At 34.1% G+C, this 21,037-nt stretch overlaps 1 protein-coding gene across 4 annotated transcripts in view; it reads right to left on the bottom strand.

Moving 5' to 3' along the window:
- SCAF8 (SR-related CTD associated factor 8) overlaps nt 1-21,037 on the bottom strand; it is a 92,277-nt gene that overhangs the window by 49,063 nt on the left and 22,177 nt on the right. For 3 of the 4 annotated variants that reach the window (XM_068677163.1, XM_068677161.1, XM_068677160.1), the window contains exons 2-12: nt 20,191-20,274; nt 19,188-19,232; nt 17,067-17,228; nt 16,457-16,613; nt 14,704-14,834; nt 11,077-11,253; nt 4,970-5,049; nt 4,427-4,544; nt 1,693-1,827; nt 1,439-1,551; nt 717-910 (exon numbers count right to left, since the gene is read on the bottom strand). In XM_068677163.1, the coding sequence (XP_068533264.1) occupies nt 717-910; nt 1,439-1,551; nt 1,693-1,827; nt 4,427-4,544; nt 4,970-5,049; nt 11,077-11,253; nt 14,704-14,834; nt 16,457-16,613; nt 17,067-17,228; nt 19,188-19,232; nt 20,191-20,274 (1,396 nt within the window). The remainder of the gene's footprint in view (nt 1-716; nt 911-1,438; nt 1,552-1,692; nt 1,828-4,426; nt 4,545-4,969; nt 5,050-11,076; nt 11,254-14,703; nt 14,835-16,456; nt 16,614-17,066; nt 17,229-19,187; nt 19,233-20,190; nt 20,275-21,037) is intronic. The other variant, XM_068677162.1, reaches the window with a different exon arrangement.

Here is a 21,037-nt window from a genome sequence, read left to right as displayed (position 1 = left end):
AAGGTCCTGAAAACAGCAGCAATGGGATATACTGCTATTATATCAAAATATTTTTTGATTTAAGCAGCTTGATTTAAGTAACTGTGTGGAGGAAGTTGTTCTTCCTACTATCCTCTTTTTAGTGCAAATTCTCTGTGCAGAGCAGCACACTGCAGTACCTGAAATTCAGTTGGCTTTTGGATAGTCTTTTTAAGATATAACCATTATGGCCTTTATTCTGATGGCAAAATATTTATGTTTCATATTTCCACCTGTTTTGGTTCTATGTGCCTGTGAAAAACTGTTTAAAAAGTACTTTAACATTACTGGATTCTATTTAAAGTATTCAGCAAACTGTCCAAAGTGTGCATCACATAATTAAATCTCTTATTGGTGTAACAATTTTCAGATCAAGTACTGCTCATTTTAAAATGAACCATAAAAGAGTATATTTTAACTTAGGGACAAGCTCTTACTACTCTTTGTTCAGAACTAAAAGAATCAATGTAACAAAATGAATAAAACTATCAGTGGAACAGTATGATACTTACTTTCCTCTAGGATGAGATGATGTATCTGCATAAGTTGTAAGAAACACCAGAACTCAAACTTACAAAAAATAATTTGTTTACTCTTTTTGTAACAGTACTTCAGATGAATACTGTTCTTCCAATAAAATATAAGGCCTTTTCCCTTTTAATGCTACATTATTAAAATAAGAAGTAGCTGCTACTTACCGCTTAGTGTTTTTGACCGTATAGGAGGCAATCCTTTCTTCTGACGTTCTTTTTCCCTTTCTCTAGCCCTTCTTTCACTGGAATATGATCGAGATGACTTTCTCTTCCTTTCTCGTGATCTTGAGCGTGAACGTTTTCTGTGTTTACGCTTACGAGAACCAGATCGTGATCTAGACCTTCGTTTTCTTGGTGATCTACAAAATACTTAATTTCAGTATGCTGAGGTTTAAAAATAGTTTTTTAGTTTTCTTTTAACTACAGGCTTTAAAGCTTCATATACATATTTCATTTATATTTACTCAAACTGCCATTAGTGTGAGGAATAGGACATATACCCTGGGCTTTAAACAACAACAACAAAAACAACAACAAACCAAGCCAAAACAAAAAACACACTTGCCAAAACAAAACAAACCACACTCAAAGAGTTCCATATCAGTATCTATTTTTCTGACACCAAAAACCTGTCCAACTGATTAGTGTTAACTGGATATTTTTGTTACTTCAGCAGGTCTTACAAACTTTAACGTAGTCTATAGATATGCAAAACAAGGTTCTATACAGAAAATCTTCATCTAGTGCACAAATACTAAATGAACACTTTCTGTTCATTACCAAAACTACTTTGACAACCTTGGAAAATACAAAACAGAATGACAATCACAAATAGCAACTGTTCCAAAAAAACCCTTGATTTTCTTAATACAAGTTCATTACAACACCTTGAACGAGATCTTGAACGAGATCTTGATCTTGAACGAACAGTTGATTTCTTTTCTTCTTGTTCAAAAATCTCTTCCTCAGCAACGTCCTGTACTTCATCTATATCCATGTCCTGCGGTTAGACATAGAAGTCCATAAACATTTAATAAATATACTCTGAGTACTGAGCATATGAAAGTATGCATTGATTTTGCTCATTTGAAATCAACTTAATACATGTTTCCTTCTGTAATTACATTGAAAATAGTTTTACCTGTTGCTGAATATCCATTGAATCATCTACATTTGTTTCTGCTTCTAAAAACTGTTGTTGACTGCTCCCTTGTGATGGTGATGCTGAATGCTCTGAACCAAAATTTCCTTCTTGATTTTCCTCATTAGGGCTTGCCTAAATAACAAATAATTATAGATCATAAAAGGCATCATAATTCAAATTGTATACTATGTCAAAAATTAGATTAGATGAAACAATTGTTCAACTATTTCTGAAAAAAGAAGTTTCTCTTATTTTCACACTTTCCTTTAATATAGAACAATTATCTAACTGAGAAAACAAGCTGAACTAGATGTCACACCATTCCAATTCCTTTTGTGTCATCTCCAATAAGTAACATCCCTGACTATATAAAAATAATGCTATTTGCTGAATCAAAAGAAAGAAAGTACACTATTTGTTGCTTAATTTAGTTAGCTTAAAAATAAAACTCACAGGTTAAAACAATAGTGAAGGCAGCCTTTATGTACAGCGACACTGAAAGAGACTCATTAGTCACCTGTGCACATGCATTAATACATTCTATTTTGTTATTAATACAATGAAAATATTTGTAATACCAATTCAACTAGTTAAAACATTTACATTTAGATCCAAACTTTCTTAAAGCATGTGATTCAAGACAGTAAGTACTACAAGATAAAGGAGGGTGTTGCATCATTTATGTGAGCATGTCAGTTACAAGAGTTCTAACCAGTTCGAAAAACACCAAAATTAAATTCATAATTTTAAAATGTAACATATTGTATGTGTTGTTGAATTACTATCCCACTGCCCCCAAAATCCATAATGGCCATTACACTATTTGAAATCACAGATTTGGAATTAGTAATTGTATGATATGAAAGACATGAAAGAAATACAGAAAACACAATGAAAATATTCAGAAATGCAATCTGGACAATTCAGATAAATACCATAAGCCAATATAAACATATTTCAGTGATTCTCATTACATTTTCACTTTGACAAATGTTAGGTATTCTATCTGCTAGGAGAATGCCATATATGGCATATATACTCTTCTGCTGTGCCATCGTATTCTTAAGCACCTTATAATGAGAATTTGCCAAAAATAATAAAATTGCTACAATTCATTTAAAGCATTTGTCTTCTAACATCTGTTTCACTTCATTTTCTTTAATTATTCTTCAATAATTTCTATGTCTTGATATTAGTTCCTACATCAGTTGTTGATTCTTCTGTCTTCTATCCTCTCCTCCTCTCTCTTTGCTCCTAATTAGATGCTTAATAATTTTGTTTTGCGTTTTTATCTTTCTTCCTCTTTCCCTTAATCTTTTCACTGATGCTTAAACATGGGATTAAAGAAAATCTTCCTCATAAAACGCTGCAGTCATTACTGAGGAGTTCCAGTAGAAGATTTGTGCCTTTTAGCTGCTATCAAGGTAAAAATGAAACTTCTTCTCCATAGCAACTAGCCAAGAAGCTGAGTGGACCTGAAGGGAAACAACTTCTGGAAAATCATTTCAAATAGAAGATCACATAATAAGTGGCGAGTCATATGAGCACTCTACCCATACATTTAATGTAAGTTAATTTCATAAATGAAACGTAATGTCTAATTGTCGTCTTTTTTTTTTTTTTTGAGATAAACTATTTTACAATAAGGTAGGTAGCATGTTTGTTGTCAAATTACATAGCTATTTTTAGATAAATCATATCAAAAACTCAAAAATTCCTATACAACAATTTGTATAGAATTTAAAGCCAAAAATTGGTAGATTATGCATCTATACCAAAAGCTATTTAGTCTGTAGCTGTTGTACAAACTTTCTCAGTTATTAGATGTAGAGATATGAAAATAAAACATAGTAAAATAAAACACTAGAATAAGAAAATAGCTTATAGTAAAAACTTGATTACTATTTTTCTAAACAATTAAAAACTCAGTTACAAATTTTAAATTCACATTGATGTTCTTAATTGAGTGACTGCATCTTTGCGCAGGTGCAAAAAAACTAAAATCCCCACCAGATGTACATTAAGTTTGTAGTGATTTTCTTTCAATCCAGAAATTTCTGATTTACTATGAAACTGCATCCAAATACCCCTTAGAAATTCCACTTCATACCTGGCCAGTATCAAGATAGAATAAACTTTTCATTTTCTAATGAATCAGCATGGGAGAAGAGCAGCTCAAAATAGAGAATTAACCTCAGAAGAAATAAGTCAATTTACTTCACTGTAGAGGAGACCCAATTCACACAGTTAAGAATCTATTTTGTAATGTTTCGAGCATCAGTTCTTAATTAAGAACTTCATAGGAAATATATGACTCTACTCTTTAGCTCAAATTCTTCAGTAGAATGAGGCCTTTATTAGTCAAAATCTAAGGCTTGAAAAGGGAAAATTTAAGTTAAAGTGCAATCTACAATTCTGTCCTCTTGTAGGTTCTGTAGCAGCAGCTTGTACACTGCTCTGCTTTCACAGGTAGTAGCATATTCACTTCAGGGCCCCCTTCCTCCTTCAGGATCACTGGATAAAAAGGTTTATTTTCCCCACAGAAAGATCTGAACGACCAACGCACAGTCAGCCTGTAACTGAGCTTAAGGATACTTTTTTTCTAAAAGCAGCAAGATTTACATCCCACACATTTGGTTCTACTTACTTTTCACTTTACACACTTTATCCTGCTTATTCCACTTACTCTGCAAGCTTCTGGCAGATAACAACCACAAGATGGAGTTCTTACCTTTTGAGGCTGCTGTTGCTCCAAAAGCTGTTGTCGTAGATGTTCTAAATTTTGTTGCTGTAGCTGTTCAGCTAGCTGGTGAAAAAGCGAGTTGTTCACAGATTCTGGTACTAAAGGCCTAAAATGAAAGATTAAGAAAACAAACATTTTTTTCCTCTTAAACAGTGGTTAAAGAGGTTTTCACAACTGAATTTCAAGTTTAATCAAAGATGTAGAATAATGAAGACAATGCAGTTAATATCACCTTCTGTTATCATCATTACCACATTACTGATATTTATATAACTAACAAAGCAAAGTATGTTACCTTCAGGATAAAGTTGTCAAAAGTTCAGGCACACAGATTTATATAAAACGTTTAAAAATGTATACATCTCAGTAATTCAGAGTATTGTCTTTTGTATTGTCTTTTCTGTTGTTTTGGTCTACTTATGCTCTGAAAGAAGCAACACCTTACTTTCTATTTAATATTAATATTTAATTAGTGCCTAACAAATTTGTTATCTTTTTTTTTTTTCTCCACTAAACATAGCTTGATCTTACAGTTGGGAAGTAGGAGTTTCCTTTTTAGGCTCTTCATTTTGTTCAGGTTCTTCCCCGAAGTCAAACCTGTCCATCAGCTTCTAGGAAAAAGCAAAGTAAGTGTTACTGAGTACTCCTTAAAAGATACATATTTTATGTATACTTAGTTTGCAAAAAAAAAAAAAAAAAAAAGCTCTGATTTCTCAACTTAAAAAAAAAAAAAAGTAGCTTGGCAAAGAACTTAACTTGTAAATTAAATGTCATACTAGTATTGCTACCAAACTCTTGAATGCAATGACCCCCAAGTCTTGGCTGTGGCCTTATTGAGCTCTGTCTGCTGTTCCACAGCAAGAAGAACCACATGTTCTTTCCATAGTAAACAACAGCTATTCTGGAGGAAGACTTATAACAAGATAAATTTTAAGTGATGGTACCTTTACTTAGAAGAAGTTACTATGAAGAAACCAACTATTCAATCCTCTGGCAAGAGCAGCAAACTCATTTGGCTCCTTTGGCAGAGCTGCAAACTGCTCTGCTTACATCAAGACAAGACCTACAGCTTGATTACTTCACAAAGAATTACTGTATTTTCATACATGTGTTATTTAGACAACCTGAATTACTTCAAATGCATTGCTTCTTGAAAACAACTTCTGACTGTGCAAAAATCAAAGTAAGCATTTATCATGCAAGGGGAAGAAGCCTCCATAGTGATAACTAGAAAGGTATCTGACAAGGAACAATAAAAACTTGGATAAACTTCCTGTTTTATCTGTAAAGATATCTACGTTATAGTTCTGCTGAACCACAACAAAGTTTTTGTTTTTTAATTTCTGAACAGCCCAGAAGCATTTCAGTATCACTGTACTTTCTTGAAGATGAGACTAAAGAATAAGCATGAAAATATGCAACAAATTTTATTAGTCATGTAGATTGTGGTGTGTTTTTTTCTATAAATATGCATCAATACAGCAGTTTTATCAAATCCATGTCCACATAACCTTACACCTTGGAAGTCTTCTGAAAAGCAGAGTTATTACTGTACTACTATACTAGTACTGTACTACGGTACTAGTAATAGCTTCTTCTCAAACACTGATTTATCAGAAGAAAAAAAAAAAAGAAAAAAAAAAAAAAAGAGTATGAGAACATAGGCCAGGCATTTGGAAATACCAAGGCAAAAAAACTCAAGTAACCACTGTTACGATTTAGTAGCCCTTCGTTTTCAGGATGTTCTATTTCTTTTCAACTAAAGGAGACCATAAAAATCAATGCGTAAGTTGACTGAGAGACTCTGATCAAACCAAAAATTTTTAGAATTATTTTCCCAGTGAAATGATCTAACACATATGAAAGCAGGACTGAATCTATTTATGAGAAAACACGTTGGAAACATTGGCCATCAAGAACAGAAGAATAGAACAGTTCAGTTGGAAAGGACCTTCAGTGATCAAACCCAACTGCCTTACCAATTCAGAGCTAACCAAAAGTAAAAGCATATTAAGGACATTATCCCAATACCCCTTGAACACTGACAGACTTGGGCTATCAATCGCCTCTCTAGGACGCTTGTTCTAGTGTTTAACGCCCTCATGGTCAAGAAATTATAAGGGAGTTTATGCAAGGTGGGATGTAAAAATCCTGAGTAACTTGCATATTACATACCTAATCCACTTAAAGCAAGCTGGCTGTGTTCCTTTTAAATTGCCTTTTTTGATGTTGTTAGAATATTTCCAGATAAAGCATTTGCAAAATGCTGCATCTCTGAACAGAATATGCATTTTAGAAAAACGCCCAGTCTCATCTTTAAAATATGATTAATCATCATATATCTTCCATCATGACAAAGTAGAAAGAAAAATAACAGAGCATATACAATTTAAACATTAATCATTGGGGAAAAGGAAAAAAAAATTTAAACATTAATCATTGGGGAAAAGGAAAAAAAAATCAACAACTGATGACACACAAAAAAAAATTAAACTGAAACCAGACAAAACCAAAGAACTGCCAGCCAAAACAGGCAAATATGTAGCATGATTTTTGTTTAAACTTGCTTCTAGTAAATATAAAAGAGCAGGTATTAAAGATAAAATTTTGAACTATTTTTAAATAAATCGGAGCAGAATCACCTCTACAATAAGGAAATAGACATTTAAACATACTAAATATTAGTATACCTAGGTCAATCCACCACACATAAATGTATAAAACTACAGAACTTTCCATGAAAGCTACACCTATTAATTTAATTACTTAAGAAGAGAATATGTTCAGAAAAGCAATGGGAATTGTTAAAGACATGAAAAAAATGCTTTTTATTTCAAAGACAATTAAATTCTTCTGAAGCACTGCGAAAATCTCTTTAGAAATCATAATAAAAAGAATGAGATGAGACAATCAGTCTTTTTCAGTATCTTCTACAAAAACTATACAATATTTCTAATGATTTCTTTCATTAATCTCTAAATTCTCTAATTTTGCTGCAGCAGAGTTTTTTTGTGTTTTGTTTTGGTTTTTAAGATCATAGAATAGTTTGGGTTGGAAGGAACCCTTAAAATTTACCTAGTCCAACAACATATTGTTATGGCCACCGGAAATGACACTCTCACTACTCTCCCCTTATCCCCCAAAATACATTAATTTTATCATATAAGCTTAAGGGTTGGTCAGGTGTGATATGTTCTTGGTAAATCTATGCTGATTATTTCCAATCACCTTGTCTTTCATATATCCAGAAGAGTCCCCAAAGTACTAGCTTCACAGAGCTAAGTGAGGCAGACCAGCTTGTAGTTTCCTAGGCTGATCTTTTGGCCGCCTTTGGACATGGATACAACGTTTGACTTTTACCAGTTATTAGGGACCTCTCCTAATCTCTACTTACATATTTTATTAAACTGTAGCTAGAAGAAGATACAATTCTCACTAAACACTGAAGAGAAATTTTGATTATGTTATGTAAAATAAGATTCAATTATTCTGCAAACCAGAAAAGGTACACCACTTGTTCAATTGCTTCTTTCAAAATGTATGTGGTGGTGTCCTGGTTTCAGTTAGAACAGAGTTAATTTTCTTCCTAGTAGCTGGTAGAATGCTATGTGCCAGGACAAGAGGCAATGGGCACAAACTGGAACACAACAGGTTCCTTCTAAACACCAGGAAGCACTTCTTTACTGTGTGGGTGATGAAGCAATTGGACAAGGTTGCCCAGAGAGGTGAAGTCTCCCACCCTGGAGATCCTTGACAAGCTGCCTGAACATCCTCCTCCCGAGGTCCCTTCCAATTTCTACCAGTCTGTGATTCTGAGAGGTTAGACAGGACTGATCAAATTTGACCTCTAGCCTGATATACACACCTCAGAGCTATTCAAACTCCTTTTGTCTTCACCAGACAAATCTGAGACAACAGATTCTACTGTCTTTTTGCTCCAGGTAACATATTACATAATACAAATCTCCCATGTCGTACTGGAATTCATCATCAGGTTTACTTTCTTTTTCAGTCTCTTTAAGAAAGACTTAAAATAACAGGCTTTCTGAGAAGTCAATGTATGTATATTATCTGGTTCTTGTTCACTTTCTGTTGTGACCTAGAATTGTTGACACACAATTTCCCTTAGAGAAGTTCTACTCGCTGTTAAAACAAGGCTCATTCATCTGTAATTCCTGTTGTTACAAGTGTACTTGTCAACAACTTACTTTCTTACAAATACAATAGTCCCAGAAATTAAGCAACTGAATGTCCTGTACTCAAAAAATAGTTACAGTCTAGTGTTGTTCATTGTACAAATATCAAACAACAAGGTGTCAGAACAGTATCTCTAACAGTATTTTTACCTACATCTGAAGCATTTTTTTCTCTTAAAAAAAAGTTTTATATTTTTTGTTTTGCTTTCACACAAGTTACTTTGATGCTGCTCTTGTCTGTCCTTGTGCACAGAATGCTTGTTAGCACTTGCAGCACATTTTTTACTTTAGCTTAATCCAAACAAATCTAGAGTATGCACTCAAGATTGGTCTGCAACTGGTCTGCAACGTGAACCAAACATGTACATGTAAAATAACAAAAGTTTCAATTCAAAAGAATGTTCCTGATTCAGACAAAAACACTGATGTAGATGCTTCCTGTATAAGTAAATATTGCCTTTTTAACACTTAAGGCTGCCATGTCTAGTAGAAAAATGATACAATTAATTATGTGATGAAATGGAAGGAAAGAGTCCAGCAAATAGAATTATATCATTATGACTCATGGTCTTCAGCTACTGAGAAGTGGGATTTGGGTTGCAAGTGGTATCAGTGCTGAGAAACCATTGAAAAAAAAAGGCAAGAAAAATAGCTATTCCAAAAACTTCTAATTGCAAAAATAACATTGGCCATTAATACATATATATTAATATATACTCTGCTATAATACCTAGATCCAGAAATCCTCAACCCTCAGGAAAAAAGCGAAAATAGGTATGATAATGCCAGGTTTATAAATAAAGAGGAAACATTCTAAAAGTACATGCTGCATCTGCAAACCTTCAATGGACTAATAAAACATACAAAGAGATGCTATACAACCCAGAATGAGGAACTTGAGATTTATTATAACCTAACACTACTTGAATAATGCAGAACTGAGATACAGACCACACTATAAACACAGATCTTCCCCAGCTTACGAGAACAGCTCAATTCTCTCTATATATATACACATGTATATACATGTATAAATACACACACACACCCACTGAAAGCCTGTGAATTGAATTCTTGCACAAGAGTGGCATTCTACAACAATTAGCATCAGAAGTCCCAGAAATCACAATTGCATATATTCACCCTGCTGACAACTTTCAACCTGCATAATATTACTGGCATAAATTAACTAATGAGTGCCAGGCCAAACTCTCATAAGGTGTATGCACATCTCATCAAAATGCCAACTCCTTCAATTTGCTCCAGTTAACCTGTCCATGTTCAAGACTGTCACACCTGCCCGTCACAACACCAGTACACTTATCCACATAAATGCTGGAATCAAAGAGCATAGAATAAAGATACAATACAATGCTCTATTATTAATTACTTTTTGTATTGAAATATTAAGGTGGTCCCCATTACTGATTCATTCATTCCCTGTGATCACTCCAGCTGTTGGTTACAGTTACAATACAGCATTCCAAGGCCAGATTGGACTGTGCTTTGAGCAGTCTGGTCTGGAGGGAAATGTACCTGCCTGTGGCAGAGGGACTGGAACTAGATGATCTTTAAGGTCCCTTCCAACCCAAGCCATTCTATGATTCTATGACTACAGGAGTGTTTTTTTTTTTTTTTTCTTGGTTCTGTTTTAGAGGTGCATCTTACTCGTTATTATTTCAGAAACTTTCATTTACCTGAAAAAATTTTAGACATTTAAGACAAACTGTCCTAAAACTTTAGACTCAATACTTGAAAAGTTTTAGGCAGCTAACTATCTGAAAAAGAGATTATGAGCATTAGGAAAAAATACCACTGTTTTGATTTTCTGGCTTCCTTATTCTTATTATTTATTCACTTCAGGACAATCCTATCGAGATTATATAGTCATGAGCTGCTTCCTATTCTAATTGCCAGCATAGTTATTGCTACCTGGCATTCTACTATATTAGCTTTATCCTTAAATTCCTCCATTCTGTATTTTTATTTATTTATATTTGATAGACACATATGCTGCAGCACACACAAATTTTCTTTACTTACAGATTTTGTTTGTTATTACATTTTGACATCCTTTATAAATTGTCCTTTGACTAGCTTTAACTATAATCAAACTTATCTCTTCACTTACTATCACTTGGTGGGTATGAACAGAAGGTTTCTTGGCATTTACATTTTAAGAAAATTACAAGTCCAATCACCTTTTACTCTTCTGGGAAAACAGGCTATATAAATTTCTGCGTGTTTTTCTTTCATTACCCTGTAAGAAATCATTTCATACTTTAGACCATAAACAAAGGAAGGGGAGAATACAAGACACGCTCAGTTCTCTTCACCGCATTAATAAAAGGTGAAGAACACCACATAACTACGTCACAACTTTTACTTAGATATATTATACAATAAATACATGTATTTTAACTTCTAATAATCTACTGCTACCTTATTAAAAGAGACACTTTGTTCCAGTGGAGTAAGTGTGTTGGCAGCAGCAGCTGCAGCTGTAAGTTGTGCGGTTAGGGCCTGTAACTGAACAACAAGACCAGCATCCAGGGCTTGAAGTAGCGAAGGCTGAGGTTTCTGCTGCTGTATCTGCAGCGTCTGTATCAACTGCTGAAGCTAAAAGAGAAAACATAACAACTGCATTAAAACTGAAAAATGTTGAAAAGTAACTCTTTTTCCCTTCCAGCTAGGAAAAACACCCTCATGAACATAGTATCATCTAACCTCTGACTATTTTTTCATCTTAATCTGTTTTCATTTATGGCAAATTATGTTCCCACTTACTGGCTAATTTGTTTTCTGTGGCTGATAAGACATTCAGATGCTTCTTCCTCCTAACTTGCTCTGACAGGTTGCATGATGACCAGTCACCACTCAGGATTTCCTGCTTTCTAGGGTTCACCCTCTTCTGTTTCTCCAGTTTGATTCCTTCTCACCTGAAAAAAATCTGTTAGCCTACTCCAGCTTCCTAAGGGCCCACTTATATTAGGAAAATCTGTATGCTGTAATAACATTTGTGTAGAGGAAATAACTGCACTTTTGCAAGCTCTACCTTAAACTGGTGTAACTTGCCTACATTAAGAATTTCTGCTAGGGTCTCTGGGTAAGTCATGAGGAAAATCTCATGCTGAAACTCAGGTTTGCACATACAGAATACAACTGCCATGTTATGTCAACCAAATCATAAAAAGCAAATTAATGAAGAATTGGGAATATAACTTGACTTCCTGCACTGGCACAGATTCTGCATTATGTATAGCCCTACCCTAGGATAAAGTGTGACAGTAAATGAGATGCAATGTCGAACCAGAAGCAGTGGCTCTAGGGCAACAGATGTCTTGTAACAACCAAAACTCCTCCATCCACTATGGCAAAGCATAGTACAGCAAAGGGCTGTACCTACTTCTCTCATTTAAAAAAAAAAAAAAAAATGATTATTATGGGCAGTGTCAAAAGGCAGATGTTAAATTATTTATTTTTATTAACAACCCCATTCTGCAAATCAGGAGAGGTCTTGGATTATACTGGAATGAATACTATAGATCATCAGAGAAGGAACTTTCAGAAGCGTAGTGAACGGCTCAGAACGGACCTAAAACATTTGATCAAAGTATTATCAGGATACCCTATGAGTCAACTCCCTCAAATTTAGAGGAGGAAAAATAAAGAAAAATGGTATATCTTCCATAAATTTTTTTTAGAACAAATGTACCATTGAATTGTTTGGTGTATCATGATTTTCTTACCCCAACTTACTACTTATGGTTTTATCATTATTATTATTTATTATTATTATTTAAGGAGCTGTTCTGCTGAGGAAATGAAAGGTTAACTTTTTCATGTGTGGATCTGTTCATCTGTTGAGCAGAGATACTTCTATAAAATTGTACAAATTTATCTTAAAGGAAAAGGTACTATCTCTGAGGAAAGAAGCCCTCCTAAAGTACCTCAGTATTACTGGAAGCAGTTCTTTGATTTTCCATGAAGTAAATCCCTTACAGCCTTATTTTTTTGTTATTTCTGGAAAAGGTTGAACAAATCCAGGTGTTTCAAACTTTGATGACTTAAGTGCCCAGTTATCTTCAAGTTCACATTCCACCTCCTTATGGGGTTCCACACTAAGGCTTCAATCTCTTTCTTTTTACTAGGGTTCACTAGAAAATTTGTAAGCTGGTTAAGACAATCTTCATTACCACAATGCATCAAAAATATACAATCTTCTTTTGAGATTGTTTTAAAGTTACCTTCTGATAATGTGATATAACTCTTCCTGTTCTTTAAATACAGACTCCTCACACAGCAAAGCCTCCAGAAATGCTTCAGTTATTGTTTTACCTCGCCACAAGTTTTCACTAATTACTGCAATATGCAAAACTGAAGAGCTTCCCAATTCCCTCTTGGCTGATCCAGAAAAGATACTCAAAAGTGGCTGCTCATCTTGTACACTGCTTTGAGTAGGAAGGAATCAAACTGAAGAAGTGGAGATGGAAGCCCTAGAGTGGGAAAATCCTGGGTGGTCACCATTCTAGCTGTTTTCACATTCTTGTTGGTCACATCTTTCTTACTTCTGTCCTCTCCTACATCTAGACTCTTTATTTTAGCTGCATGCATTCTCACCCATTAAACACAATCTCAGGATTAAATCAAGGACTTTGGGGAATGGGGGAAGTGACTTGGAGAACAGGTAAAAAAAAAAAAGGACAGAGGATGGAAGCAAATGTTGAAGTTCATCTACTAGTCCTAGAGATTTGTATGTATAAGTTTGTATACCCAGTCTTTCTCCACACTTTGTGTCCATCTCCCACCCTGCCCCCCCCCAGAATCCATTCTCTTCATATTACCATTTTGGGATAGATATCCAAATGCTATTTCTTTGTGACCCACTGGGTTCAGAACTCTTAATTTCTTTCTCATTTTCTTATTGTTTTTTTAAATCTTTCTGCTTCTTCCTTTTTTTTTTTTTTTTAGAATGTTCTCTAAGTAATAATCTTTAAACTGACTTTCTCACTTCACATCCCTCCCTTAAGAACTATGCCACTATCCTTCCTCCATACTTTACAAAGTATCCCACAAACTCATTCTGCTCTGCTTTTTATGTACCCCAAGAATGTGATCAGACTGAAATACTCCCTCTTACTTGGTTTACAAACAATTACAGATGGCTCTGCTCAGCTGAACACTGTAAAGCCACCTCATTAAGTAAATAAGTTGTTATTGTCAGCATTAATGCTTTGTAAAATCTCACTGGTGACTGTTCCTTACTCGTAAACCAGGGACTTTTTTTTTTTTTTTTAGTACCCCATCAGGTAAAACACCTTAGTCCTCAACTAATAACTACAGACCAAACAAAAATCGTTATTCTACGTTTAGGCTGGTGCCAGAGATCTAACAAACTGAAAACCAATGATTTGTTTTTTACACACAGCTGACTGGAAATGCTCAATTTATATGACTTCAGGCTTTATAAGGACAAGCAGTTCAATACATGCTGCATATCAAGCCACTTTACTGAGTTCACCATTTAGAAATTGAACACAAAATCAGTCACTTCTAAACCAAGATCTTATGCTCAAACACTGCAAAATAAAAAAAAAAAACAAAACCAAAAACATATTTAGCTGACTGAAAGATATAGAAGAGAATTGACTCACTCTTCCAGAATGAGAACATTTCCACTATATAATTCTGCACAATTTTTAGCTTCTTGGGGACATCCAGCAGAGAAATATGCTAAATGGCATTCTATTTTACACCTCTATTCATAAAATCTTGGTGTTGCTCTTTATTTAGTCAACTGCAATACTAAGTAGAGAAGAAATTGTATGTATTATAGCCCATCTTATCTGAAATCATATTCTAGGATTCTTTTAGGGAACAAATAGGGTTGGTTACAGAGGTAATAAGAAATTTAATTTACCTGGAACTTACTTGTCACGAACAACCCTCATGGGATAGTTAACATAAATACTGGACAAAAAACTACGAGATATCCATGAAAGCAGTATTCCTTTTAGTATTCCTTAAAGACACAAAATCAAATAGTGTAACCACCTATAAAATATTCACCTGTTGGCCTTGGGGACTCTGTAAAATCTGTGCTACAGCAGCAAGCGTATCTGTATTAGCAATCTGAGATACCCAAGGATCGGGTAAACTCTGTACCACATTGGCTGGAGTAACTGGAGTCACAGGTGTTCCTAAAAGAGAGAAAACACAGCACGCCAAAATATTTTAATATACCAGCTTAGAAATGGTGTTAGGGGAGGAAAATAAAAGCTGCTTTAACAGAAATGATAAAACTGATATGAGCATTCCTGTTTATTTTCTGCAGCAATCATTTCTGGACTGCAAGAAATCAAATTATAAAAACACGCTAATCTTCCTCGGACATCAAAACCAGTTATTAAATACTGAGAAAGCACTTATTAACATCAACAGGAACTATTTTTCTGACACATACACGGAGCATACAGAAATAAAACGTACTCATGTCAACATTTCTGAAGTAGTAGTATTACTCTGTGTAAGTGTTTTGCACAGATCTTTTTGCTATTGACCTGTGAGACTACTAACAAGAAATACACACGGGGAATGTCATGAAACCTAAATAGGTTTCACACAGTAATTTAAACCATTGAGTGGGAACAATATATATCAAATGATAATTGATAGCAATCTACTCAGAAACATAAATTAGTTCCAAACTTACTGGGCTGCCACTTTACGCTTAGCAGAAGTCTTGAGGATTCTACTAAAATTTCAACCTGCAGTAACAGGATTCATTAAGATTTTTTAAAATCTTTTTTTATCTTCTTTTTGCTCCTAACATTATTTTCACAAAGAACTGAAACTAAATCAGCAATCTGATCATTAGATTCACGTCATAATGATCAGAATAATCCTCCATCCCTGCAAATACCTTTGCTTTTTGTTCGGAAGTAGAGATATGCTGATGAATGCCAAATAAAAACTACCAGATTGCTGTTTAAAAAGACATTTTGTAATAAAATTCCAAAAAGTGTTAGAGTAAAACTGTTATTTCAATAACTTAAAGTAATCAAACTAATGAAAATAAAAAATACTGAGGTAGAAGATGCAGTAAGTCCTTAAGCAGGAACTACATATTTACAAATGTCAGCAGAAAGTAAGATGGATTTATCTACATTGCTTTCAGCATGGGATCAGCAAAAAGTGGGTAATAAAAACAGATTCATATGTGCTAAAAAATAATAAAATTTCCCATGCATCCCAATCTTCAATGAATGATTTATGAGTCACTAACACCAAACTAGACGGAGAGGAAAGTATGTCACTAGATGCAGATTATAGTACCAATGCAGGTTTTTTTGCTTAAAATCATTGCCTGTTGACCAGCAAAAGACCACTGTCTGACGTTGTCCACCAAGTTCAATTGTAGGGATAGCAAAAAGATACAGATGAGTTCTCTTTCATTTCTCTCAATCATAGCACCACTAATTAACAAACACTGCATTAAGTACTGTGATGGGTTTTCAGCTCTGACAGCGAACTTCTGTTTTGTTTGCATTTTCAAGTGCAAAACTAGATCTAACCACACTGCTATATTATAAATATTTTCAGCTGTGTATAGTTAGAAAGTTAACACAATAGGCTATGTTTTGTTTTTGCTATTTCTTTAATCTGGATACTGACTATAACACATTTCTTTCTGGAATTCATTTGATTTACCTAAAGGAAAACCGTAAGTTTTTTTCAGCATGGTTAACAGCTAAGGTACAAGAGGTGACACAAGGGTTCTGATACCATGTGATTTATTTGATTTCAACCTGTCTTTGCTTACCTGGTGTATTGTTGCTCATAGCAGCTGTAGTGCTGGGCAAGACGGGGGTCACAACTGGAGGAGGAATTCCTGCTGCCATATCCAAGAGAGGCTGAATAATTTCACTCTTGAACACGTTATTCTTCTGCCATAAGTTTAGCACTCTAACAATTTTACTCTAAAATGAAAGAGGATAACAAAAGACCTCTGTCATGATAATTTTTCTTGTTATTATGAATTATAGAAGCCTTAACTAGCAACACCAATCTGTTTAGATTGAAGCACCTTTAGGTTGTCAAAACAGTAAGAAACATAAAAACAGTCATACTGCATCACATCGAAGGTGTCTAACCCACGAACCTGGGGCTGACATATAGAGGGTGTCTCGACATCATGAATAGTAATTAGTAAAGTCTAATTAATTTGGGAAGATTAATTAATCTAATTGCATGCATCTTCCCCCATCCCTAACACTCAGGCAAGCAAAATTAAAGAAATACATAAAAATGTGTAAGGAGCAGTCTATAAATAGGTCCACTGTAGTAAGCAAAAAGTGAGATCAAAATCTTCATTCTTTACAGGTAACATACTAAAGATTGCTTTTATTAGAAAAAATAAAAAAGTGGCTTACCTTGTCATCCCCAGGACAACGATACAGATTCTGGAAAGTACTGATAATGTTATTGCTGAATCTTGGAGCAAATACATCCTTCTCTTGCCCAAACTGATGCCGGGACTGTCTCACAATGGAGTCAATAACATATAGGCCAGGCACCTTGTATTCTGGTTTACACTGCACAGAATGATAATTCAAAATAAGCATATGTGAAAAGTAACACAAACCATTAATGGCAGAATAAACATGAACAACTTGCCCTATTTTTAAATGGGTCCAAGTATTACCAAAATGTTTGCTATTTAATAGATTGTGATGAAGCATGAAACTCTCTCAGAGACAGTTAAGTCTTAATGATCAGTTGGGCACAGTTGTATGTATTCTACAAATACTTACATGGTTTGAATTTCATTTATTACCACCAAAAACCTAACTTTTTTGAATCTATCTCTTAAAATTAGCACATGAACCACATACCATTTTTAAATGCACACCTATTTTAAGACAGGTAGAGCAGCATAAATCATGAACAAATTCTTAATAGTTCATTGGAATTAGCTGAATATAAGTGAATATAAGTCAATATATTTTTTTTCTTTCTTGAAGATTAAAATCAACATTAAAGTTAACACTTGTTTACTTTATTTTACATCATTCTACATAGTGTATGGTATGAACTCCCCCTGCCAGAACAAGAAGATATTTTAGCAGACATTGAGAATATACCACTGATACTTATTTTAAAACAGTGAAAAACTTGCATAATTTACAACCAGCAAGGTATGCATAAAACATACGTTCTAACTACACTGCAAATTATTTAGATAATTTTACTTAACAAAGGTAAAATTTTGGTCTTTTAGTTGCAAAGTAATTGCACCAGACAGGTGCAATCAGTTTTATGATACAATGAGAAGTGGCACAGAAATACAATGAAATCATCACTAGACTACACTATGACATGAAATTAGTTCATGAATATTGTTGTACACACTTATCACACAAGAAATCATGGAAAAGATGAGAAAGAATACATGAGGAAGTACACTGTTTCCCTGTCTAGTCCAGATAATCTATAAACATACTATTTAACACTGTGAAGTCATCCATCACCTCTAATACAACCTTTCAGTATCATCTCCTCCTAGTTTTCTCTCAAGCGTTTTGTATATGCTTCAGTTCGTAATTTTAAGCGTATTAGTTCTTTTTCTCCATTCTTTCACCTTTTATATTTTTTATTTATCTTGAGACATTCTTTTTGTTATTTCTCCTTCCCCAGTGAGCATAACTTCCTCCTCTGTGTACTATTTCTAGCATCTTTGAGGTCATTAATAAAAAGATATTAAATGGGGCTGACTGGAATATTGTTCTTTAGTTATCCCCACCGGGTAATACAGACAAAGTATTACAAATTATCTTTACACCTCAATTATTAATCAGAGAGAATCTGAGAGGTTCTAAACAAACACTGTATATCAGATACAAAGAAATTCACTAACACTCAATGATAATTTTGCTCTTTTTTTATGACTTAAAACTTACAAATTGGAATCCATACATTTCCAGCTACAGGTAAAATGTAGTTTTACCCAACAATAATGAACTGTTGCAAGAAAGCAAAGTACCATAAAACTCTTTGTTATGTAGAATTTTTAAATAATTAATGCATCTTCCCCAAAATTAATTCCAATCTAGCCATATTTGTTTGTTTGTTTTAATTTGCAGGAACTACCAACTGAAATGCTACGTCTCACACTCCACAAAAGATGAGAATGGAAGGTCACCTTCAACTTTAAAATCTATGGGAAAACCTGGCAGAAAAGCAAAAGTAACTGTCACTCACTTTCAATTCTTTCGCTGTCAGCTGCTCATTTAATCGACAGCCTCTTTTAACATTAAATGAATATACCTACAGAAGTAATTCTAAAGCAGAATCCACACAGTATTTGTCTTTCTGCATCATGGGTTATGACCACCTACTGATTACTATCAGAAACAGAATGCAATTGAAAACTGAAATACACTGTTCTGTGATAAAAATGTATACATAAAACATGATGGTCTTGAATAATCTGTATAATGCTAATTGAGGAAGCTTTTCTCTGTGCTAACATGAAATACCTGTTACTGACTTACCTTTTGAATGAATTTCTCAACGCTCTGTACAACATGCTTGTAGAACTGGAAAATAAAGTTAGTATTTCAATAGAGGAGAAAATCTTAAGATGCATGCACTTGTTCAAGTCTTGCAATATGGACAGTAAAGCTGCAATTACAAACTTTGGTTGATTAACCAGCAATCCAATACCTACAGCTGAATATGCTGTTTTCCTTAGAAGATTTAACAGCATAAGGAAAAGTTAATCTCACTTGTTCTTTTTCTAAATGACGTTTTCTTATATAGTAAGAAGAATGTAGTTCCTTCACGAAAAAAATACTATTATTTCACTGCATGTCTGAAGATATTAGTGCAACATTGCCAAGGATAGCATTTTTCTGTATCTCACTTATTTTACATACATGTATATTTGCTTTAATAACCTAAAAACATGAATATAAAGGAAAAGTATTTAGTGGATGTTACAGTTCTCCTATGGTATGAGTAGTTGGTTTTTTTTAATCATCTTGCATATCATCTCAATAGTTCTACATCATCTCAGTAAATGCTCTAAAAAATTAAACCATATTACTGAGATGATAAATGTGGAAGCCTGAGCTACACTGTTCCAGTACCTCATAAGATACGCTGAAATACATATCTCACAAATACAGTGAGGGACCAAATGCAGCAAGGGACCAAATTCATGTATTTTTTTGCTTTTAGCTTATCCTATTTTTCACCTCTCAAACTTTCACTTAATGTCTATCTGTTTTAATGCTTAACACTAATAACATACTTCTTTCCTCCATTGTTTTTCAGTACTGTTTTCTGTTGCTTTGTTGCTGTTTGGCAATTAGTTTTACTTTGTGGAGAGAGAAGTCTTTAGTTAGGTGTCCTACTGCTAAAGCTTACGAATGACTTATATCCAAGCAACATCAAAAATAAAATCTATGAACAACACATCTGAAAAGGTATGCTACAGAATTGTGAGAGATGAGAAATGAAAAGGGAATTAAAAGAAGTTAGCCAAGTCCTTACCTTTATCGCCTTGATTGCTGCCTTGGTGATCTGTGTCATTTTAGCTTTAGAAATGGGTGGCTTGTAATCATTTAGCGAGTACAACTGCAAAAAAACAAACAACAAAGCAGAAAAAAGTGATCAGAAATATATTCTGGAATTGCAGAAAGTAAAAAAATACAGTATTTTTACCACTATGAAATAGCACTTCTGATTTTCATCTCATTTTAAGCATACATTACAGAAGCAAAGGCATCCCCCATTTAAGAAGAAATAAAAAGGCCCAATTAAATATAACATAACAACCAAAATGCTTATAAGATAACAGGTTTTTCTTTGCAATGGTCACTGTATACCTGGTCTTATTAGCACTACATACAGCAGACACCCACAGGTGACATTAAAGGAAATGCATGGGATATGCAAACATGACAGCTCTCATCAAGCTTTCCTTTCTAGGGAAAAAAAATAAAATATATATATGTACACACACTTGATGGAAGCAGAACAGATGCTTAACCAAATATGATGCTTAACCAAATATGTTTATATTCATCATCACTTGCCTACTGAAACCAATCTTGTTTATCTTCCATAAAACAAAAACTTCCAGCCCAATGAAAACAAACACGTACCACTTTTACCACTTAAACCAGCGCATTCGCAAAAAGCATAGACTTCCTTCATTTACTGACTTAACAAAAAGAAATAACATATCCAAAGTACTACAAGTCCTTAAAACAAAGTCCATCTGAGTTCTCAATTTCAACACAGATTTGTAACTTCGTAATATCTAAAAGCCAGAAGACAGACAATATACAAGTTGTGTTTTGGAACTCCTCCCCCCCATCACTCCAAAGATGCAGTA

The sequence above is a fragment of the Anas acuta genome, chromosome 3 (genome assembly GCF_963932015.1).
Source record: "Anas acuta chromosome 3, bAnaAcu1.1, whole genome shotgun sequence".
Lineage (NCBI taxonomy): Eukaryota > Metazoa > Chordata > Aves > Anseriformes > Anatidae > Anas > Anas acuta.
The sequence above is the reverse complement of the archived record's forward strand: the minus strand, read 5'-3'. Positions and strand labels throughout refer to the sequence as shown.